We start from the raw sequence: 8,351 nt of genomic DNA on the forward strand, positions 1-8,351 counted from the left end.
ATCTTGCCTCTCTGAAGTTGCAGTGGAGCATATTGAAGCTACTTGAAGAAAAGAAGTACCAAGAAGTCAAGACTCAGCAAGTCCCGGCAAAATTGACCTATTTATAGTCTTTGCTATATTCTCGTTACACGACAATGAGCAAAGAGGGGCAGCTGTAAACGGGCCAATTTGCCCTGCCCATTGGAAACCCAAATAAAGTATAAAATAAATAAATAAATAAATAACCCACAGTCCATTTAATGTCCTTTTACAAACTAATACCTATTACAAGCCCAAACTAATATTAAAACCCAAATCAGAGCAAGCCCAATAAGCTCATTTCCCTAACAGTTCAGAAACCCTAAGTCACCCCCATTTTCCCTTGCGCTGCAACAGCAGCCTCCATGCACTTTCAGCTCCGTACGACTGCCATGCATGCCTTCGTACGCCTCACGCCAAGATCCAGCACGACCCCTGTACACGCGCCTTGCACCCGTACCTGCAAAAAAAAAAACAAACGAGCAACAGCAGCATATACCCAATGCGAAAGCAAAGAAAGAATTTTGTATTTTTATTTATTTTTTTCTATCATTTTCGGCTATAAAGCAAAAGCATTCGATCATTGTATTTTTTTGGATGCACAATAGGCAATACAAAAAGAAAACCAATATCGGAAGTTGATTTTCGGATCTAAATCTCCGGGCTTTCTTTTTGTGATTATTCTCTTGTTTTGTTTTTTTATTTTATTTTATTTTATTTCGAAAGCAAATAAAGTGAAGAGGAAAGGACCTTACCGTACGAGCAAGCCATGGATTTCTTCTCCCTTCTTCGTCGAAATCGGAGTTGAGGAGGGATTTCGGGCTAAGATTCCTTCAGGCTCGAAGAGTCCCACATGGTGAAGATGAATCGGCATTTAGCAGAGGGGATTAGGGATTTGAAAATAAGCAGAATGGGTGCTTGTTGATTCGGTTGGCTTAGTCCATATAAAAGACTGGGAACGGCGCTGTTTTGACCAATTTTAATGGTCTTGATACGTCGTCGTGTGGTGGCTTTCACCCAATGACCCGACCCACGCCTGGTTAAGACCCGCGTGTTAGGTCAGAGAGGGATATTTGCACCTTAAGTCCTTTTGTTCGGCATTGTTTTGCGATTGAGTTCTGTCAGCCTTTTCCTTTGTTTTTAATTTATTCCTTTAATTTACAAGCGAAGTCAATTCGATCCACGCTTAAACGCAGCACTTTGGGATCTGGCATATTGCTAGTTTTAGTCCCTATGCATCCGCGCGCGTTAGGCTTTAGTCCTTCTTCTAATTTCAACAATTTATTGTATTTATTAATTATCCTTTTAGTTTTATTTTTGCTTCAATTGAGTTTCTTTTATTTATTCATTACTTTCAGCATGTTTTTATTCTTTGAAACCCTTTTATTTTTGAAAATTTACTTATTATTCACCATTTAATATATTATCTTGGAGTATTTTATTAAGTTTTGCATGGTTTTAGTTTTTTATTCATACTTTCATTTATATATGTAAATATATCTATACATGTAACTATATATATATCTATTTATTTATTTTCTTTTAAATTTGTTTGTTTAAAATGTTCTTTTATGTACACATATATATACACCTTATAATAAGGTTAATTCTTTTATGCATTTTATTAACTTTATATTATTTTACATATATAATTCCTTTTAAATTTATTCTTATATATTATCACATGATCCTACATAATATATTTTTTAAGTTATTATTACGTAAGTACATATATTTATCGGTATCTATATTTGATATATATATATATTATTAAATCTATGTATTTTATACATATAGTTTTCTTGATATATATATATATATATGCATGTTCTTAAATCCATTATATATTTTATTATAAAATTAACTTAATCTCGTATGTATTTCTATGTTTTTTACAAAAGATTATTTTCAAAGTTATTTATGCATATATTTTGTAAATCTATTTTGTGTATTACGTCTCATCATGTATTTTTTTATCCTTTCATATTATATATTATTTAAATTATCACATATTTTGTAAACCCTTAAATGGATTTTTGTTTAAAATATTTTACATGCAATTTAATTCAAACTTCTATTCTATAATATTTATTTCAATAATTATATATTTTTAGCTTCTACGCAATTTTGTCAACTTATATATTATGTGTTTTAAAAATATTCATTCTATAATATATATTTTAATGATTGCATGTGTATATTAAGCTTGTCTTTATAAATGTTTTTTTATTCATCAATCCCTCAATTCATATAGTGTGTATCGTGTACTTATCATTATTTTAAAATAGTTTTATACCATATTGCTTCTTCGATTTGCATTTTGTTTTTGTGCATCTAATAGTAATCATTTTATATTATGCCATGTATGTTGTCGTTGCATGTTATGTATTCATTGTTTTATATTGTCATGTTAATTATTCTCCATGCATTATCGAAATTGAGTTATATTTCCAAGTTAGTTATACTTAATTGTTTAAGTGCCTGTTAGTTGATTAAATAAATTGTATTACCTCCACTCTTCCATTGTCGTATTTTATGCGTACATATATTACCCCATATCATCGTTTTCCACTTGGTTTTTGAAATGTGGTTTTATAAAATCCAAATTTTTATGATTAATTTCGTCTTATTTCAAATCGAATTAATGTTTTTTAAGTTAGTTTCACAATTATTTAAGAATTCTTTAAAACGAAGGCGATATTCGATATTTGGCAATTCGTGGAATCGTGCCCTAACGTGTTGGGTTGCAATTTCTCGTTTGCTCAAAGTAATCGAAGGTCCCTTTAGAATTTCACCCATGTCTTTTAAAAATTCTTTAAACAAAGGCGATGTTCGATATTTGGCAATTCGCGGAATCGTGCCCTATCGTGTTGGGTTGCAATTTCTCGTTTGTTCAAAATAATCAAAGGTCCCTTTTGAATTTCACTTATGTTTTCTAAAAACTCTTCAAAACTAAGGTAATATTCGATGTTTGGCAATTCAGGGAATCGTGCCTTATCGTGCTGGGTTGCGATTTCCTGTTTGTCCAAAATGATCGAAGATTCCTTTAGAATTTCACTCATACTCTCTAAATTCTAGAATAAGGCAATGTCAGACATCTAGAAATTCGAGGAGTCGTGCCCTACTGTGTTGGGTTTCAATTTTCTTGTTGGACTAAATAATTGGGCATCCTTTTGCGGTTTTCAACGTATAAATTTTTGGAAGTCAAAATTTGTCATGTTTTCGAGGGCATAAAGGATCATGTCCTATCGTGTTGGATGTGGTGCTATATTCCTCTTAAGCAAGAGAATTTTGATGGCCAACTCGGGTTATTCAAATATTATCAAGAAGGGAACCACATTTCAAAAACATTTTTAAATCTTAGACATAAGGACAGTATTTAATCGATTTGGTACCAATTTTGGGCGTAGTGAGTGTGCTAATCCTTCCTCATGCGTAACCGACTCTCGAACCCGTTTTCCTCAAAAGTTCGTAGACCAAAATCGTTGTTTTAGTAAACCAAAATGTTTTATTAAAATAACCAAATCATTAAGTGATCCGATCACGTCAAAACAGAAAGATCGGTGGCGACTCCATTTCCATATTTCAAAAAGTCAATTCCCCGTTTTTTTATTAAATTAAAATATTTTAAAAGATGATTTCGACAAAAAATATTTAAATTTTATTAAAAATTAAAAAAAAATTATAAAAATTATCGTACCAAAAGAAGCATTTTATAATTTTTTTGTAACTTTTATTGATTTTAATTTTTTATCATTTGTCACCACTTATCACTTTGTGTTGTGACACGTGATGGCCTTAACTAAAAAAAAATAGAAGTTATTAACTTTAACAGTCAACAGTTAAAGTTAATAGTTAAAATACTTTTTTGATGCATTTTATAATTTTTTATGATTTTTATAAATATTACCATTTTTATATTTTTTAATTCTTAAATATATTTTTATATTTTTATTAAAATTTATATTTTTTTATAACTTTTATTAATTTTCATTTTTTATATGTTTTTACCACATGTAACGTCGTGGTTGTAACATAGTGTGGCTTTAATTGAAAAATAATTAAGCAACCAAAAAGGCCTTTATGATACATTTTGACCGTTCAATAACTTAATTGAGTGTAAAAAAGAATTAATTACTTTTTTTTTTAAATTGAAGGATTTTTTTTATGTATTTTAAAAGTTTAAGTATCTAATTCAATGAAAAAAAAATGTAAAAGCTTATTTGTTTGTTTTGAAAAAAGTTAAAAGGATTTTTTACACCCTTGAATAAAAAATAAAAATATCTGGATTAACCTAATTCAACCAATCCATCCAATCCATCCAATCCAATCAACAACTATAACTGTAATCAGGGCTTCGGTGCAAGTAACAATAAAAACTTCAAACTTCATTTAAATATCTTTTCTACTATTCGTAATATCTTGTATTGTACTCCTAACTTTTAATTTACAATTAAATAAATTAAAAAATATATTTTTCTCATATCTAAACAAATTTATTAACATAAAAGAAGATTTTTATATCATGAAATAAGAATTCATATAGATACAAAAAAAAAGAGAGGATAAAAGCATATTTAGAAAGGGTATAGAGGTTTATTGAAATAAAATGGTAAATCATATGTGAATTGATACAAGCCAAAATACCTGAACTCGACGAGCCATCTGATAGGATTGGATTTTTTTTCTAAATGAGTTCCTGGATGAGCTTAAATTTCAATGAGTTGAGTCCAATCGGTATCAAATTTACACAAAAAACAAAAAAAAAACTCTGCTCCAATATACTTGCCAAAATACCCTTTATATATAATACTAGTTCAAAACATATGATAAAAAATTTATATTAATATTTGCTCTTACATAATTAAACCTAGAAAAAAATTAATAATATCATTAAAAAATAATAAAATGAATAAAAAAATATTATTCTATTTAGATAAAAAACAGTCGGATTAGATTCGGGTCAAATATACTAATATTTAATTTTGAATCGGGTTGGGATGATACATCGGGTCAGAGTTGGGGTTGGACGGGCAAAAAAACGACCTGTTGCCATCTCTATATGTGGAATTGTCAATCCATGCGTGAGAAGAATGAAAGTTAAAACTCGTAACACGTTTTCCCAATGCTCATTCAAATATACAACCAAGCACTTGAAACCTCAGAAGCCAATTTCTTTTATCTTCAGTCTCTACCCCCATTAAGGAAAAACAGAACAGCAAAACATAAGAAATACAAACAGTTGAAACAGATAACCTGATGAACTATAAGATATGGTTGAGGCAATAACTTAATGGTTATGACCTATACTGCACCGACTTAACTTTTTTTTTCTTAATTACCCGTGTTCTACAATTGTGTCTATCACAAGTGTGCCGATATGACCATACCTAAGACAAAAACCTTAGAAAAAAGCTGATCACATCTGTATTTGATATCTAACAATCACACCTGAGTTTTGAGTAACATAGGTTGTGACCTAACGTAACTGCACCTTCCTAAAAGTAGTAGGTTTAGAGGAATTTCATTTCCTCGCGGCAAAAAGAAATAAGATAAATCATATAGGATGTTGAGACAAGATTAAAGACGCTGGAAGCAAAAGGAAAACAGTTAGGGCATCTATATACCTAGAGCTGTCAAGCATAAAGACAATCAAAAGGGAATGAGGCAATTACAGGAGTATACGACAAAGTAAGTATTCTTGATATACTTAGCGAGATGAAGGCACAGCACGCCAATTGTCGGCAAGAAGGAGCGCACGTTCACGAGAAGTTGCTGAGAGTTGCTGAAGGATGACATTTTTTACATGAGTTGCAGCTGTTTCACCAGAACGTGTGGCAAGTTCAAGGTACACTACAGCTTTCATCATTTCCCCTTCCTGTCCAAATATTATCATCAAAATCAGCATTAGCTTAGATTGCATAACAACAGATATCATTGGACTATGAGTCATATCCCCACATTCATGTGTCAGACAGGAATACTTCAAGAGAAATGATCAGATGGCCAGATTTGAAAAATTAATATTCACCATGGAGCAAGCTTGCATGCATTTGTCTTCTCTTAACCAACTACAAAATCCCATTGTTTTTATTCATGCATATTTCTCCATTTTACTTCAACATGTTTGGAGCATAAATTCATAGTTATTTGCTATTACTTAGACTTGAATGTACAACATTATTAGCGAGCATTGATGCCTAAGAGAAGAGAAATAATGACCAGACAGAAAAACAGACTCAGATCACGAGGCAAGCTTCCATACATTTATCTTTCTCTTAACAAACTACAGGACACCCCATTGTTTTCATGCATTCATATTTCCGCATTCTATCTCAACGAGTCTTGAGCAGAAATTCGTAGTTGTTGCCATATTACTTGGACTCAAGTGTGAGTGTTAGATATAAGTATGTATTCAACATGGATATATTAAATTTCTTTTTCTAAGTTTCCACGCATTTGGAGGTCATAACCATATACTGTTTGATATAGGTATTTCAAGGAAAATGAGTCCTTTAAAAGTCATTTTTTTCTAGAGAATCCTAGGTGCATCAGAACATGATTCTATTATTGTTTATATACTTGGAAACAAAGAATTAAGAATGTGACGTACAGAAAATAGAGCAAGTCCATGTTCAAATTGAGCTTTGCTATGACCACGATCAGCTGCCCTTCTCATCCATTTCCTTGCTTGTCGACGACTTTGTGACAAACCTACCCCAGATGAATAACAAAGCGAAGCATTGTACATTGCACGAACATATCCACCTTCAGCAGCTTTTAGATACCATTTTGCCTGATAATCAATAAGCAACAGAGCAAATCTTAATCACCCAAAAATTTGGGTCTAAAACCCTCATCATCTGGTAACCACATTGGGCCTCAAGGTCAGACCAGAACAGGAAAAGTTCTCCTGACACCTATTTTCTCCATTCATAATACTCGAAATGGAGATGCTTATAAGGGCACCGAGCTCCTTACTACTTGGCCAGTAATCACCTAAATCTTCTTAAACAGAAAGGTTCACTTAATGAATAAAATTAAAATGGGTATGCAAAGAAGTTCATACTGCTTCGTAAAGATTTCGATGAACTCCAAGACCTTGATGCAAGCAAAGCGCCAACTGGTACTGAGCTCGTGTATAGCCCCCTATTGAAGCTTGATGCAACCATTTTACAGCTTCCTTGTGATTTTGAGGTTGAGCTGAAAAGGTTAATTTTTCTAAGATCATATGAAACTGAATAAGGAGCTAAGATTTGCGGGAAAATGTTCAGTAATTTTGGCGAAAAATACCGTGCAAGTATGAAATTCCGAGATTACACTGGCCGGCAGGGTCGCCAAGGGCGGCGGCTTTCTGGTAAAGAGCAATTGCTTCTTCTTTTAGACCCCTTTCCCAGTAGATAAGCCCCGCATCGACCATAGCAAGCGTAGATCCACGCGCAGCGCCTTTCAAGAAAGAGTCAAGAGCTTTATCCAAATTACGCCGAACACCGCCACGGCCGTGCTTGAATCGCTTCCCGTAACGCAGCATCATCATCGCTTCCCTCAACGGACGGAGCGCGTCCCTCCATGACCGGCAAACCAGCGAAGCCGCTAGAAGGTTCGGGAAATTAAACGACGCCGCGATTTTCGTCAAGATGTCGAAAGGGAGAGCCGAGAAATCAGGGCCGTCGGTCGGCGATAATGACGGTTTTGAACCGATTTTGGAACGCCTCAATAATATGATATTTTCTTCATTGTCGTTGGGTTTCGACAAGGGAAAAGCAGTGAAGCGGACGCCGTCGGATCGATCCGGCCATGTTTTTTGCTTCATGTCGCGGCCGTCGATTTGTAGGTGCCAATCTCACACTGAAAGCGTCATTTGCCACATTTATTTATTTGTTGGTTACTTAAATCATAAATGAAAAAATGGGTAGCTAATGCTTATGGAACAGCTCGAGACGTGGCACTTCTTAACCGACGTTTAGATATTTCGGTTACAACTCCTCATATATGGGCTTTCCATTTTCTTAACGCCCATGTCGTAGTTAAATTTTAAGAACATGCCAGTTTTAGAAAATGATTAGAGTTTTGATTTTCTTTTAGGGTATCGTAAAAAAAAAGTTTATTTCTGAAATTATTTACGAAAATATTCCGCTCTAAAAAATAATAATAAGTATTGACCAAAAACACTAAAACGCATTGACGTGGATGCGTTTTTAAGGGATAGTGTAGAAAAACGTACTGATAAAGACGCGTTTTTCCTCATGTCAAGCAAAAGTACGCTGACATGGACGCGTTTTAATAAAACGCACTTACAAGGATGCACTTTTCCTCGAGTTTTATCCCAATGG

The 8,351-nt window shown here is 33.2% G+C and overlaps 1 protein-coding gene and 1 long non-coding RNA gene across 2 annotated transcripts; both read right to left on the minus strand.

Annotated features, from left to right (window-relative positions):
- Nucleotides 1–213: 213 nt before the first annotated feature.
- LOC107959922 (uncharacterized) lies at nt 214–1,261 on the minus strand. The gene is made up of 2 exons (XR_001701016.2): nt 774–1,261; nt 214–478 (listed from the first exon to the last, which is right to left on the minus strand). It is a non-coding gene; the product is annotated as an uncharacterized lncRNA (long non-coding RNA).
- A 3,542-nt stretch (nt 1,262–4,803) lies between these two features.
- LOC107959921 (F-box protein At1g70590) lies at nt 4,804–7,955 on the minus strand. Its single transcript, XM_016896096.2, has 5 exons — nt 7,312–7,955; nt 7,088–7,221; nt 6,632–6,814; nt 5,694–5,896; nt 4,804–5,209 (listed from the first exon to the last, which is right to left on the minus strand). The coding sequence occupies exons 1-4, from the start codon at nt 7,829–7,831 to the stop codon at nt 5,729–5,731; spliced, it is 1,005 nt and encodes a 334-aa protein (XP_016751585.1). The 5' UTR covers nt 7,832–7,955; the 3' UTR covers nt 4,804–5,209; nt 5,694–5,728.
- Between the last annotated feature and the right edge of the window lie 396 nt (nt 7,956–8,351).

The sequence above is a fragment of the Gossypium hirsutum genome, chromosome A05 (assembly GCF_007990345.1).
Source record: "Gossypium hirsutum isolate 1008001.06 chromosome A05, Gossypium_hirsutum_v2.1, whole genome shotgun sequence".
In the NCBI taxonomy this organism is placed as follows: Eukaryota; Viridiplantae; Streptophyta; class Magnoliopsida; order Malvales; family Malvaceae; genus Gossypium; species Gossypium hirsutum.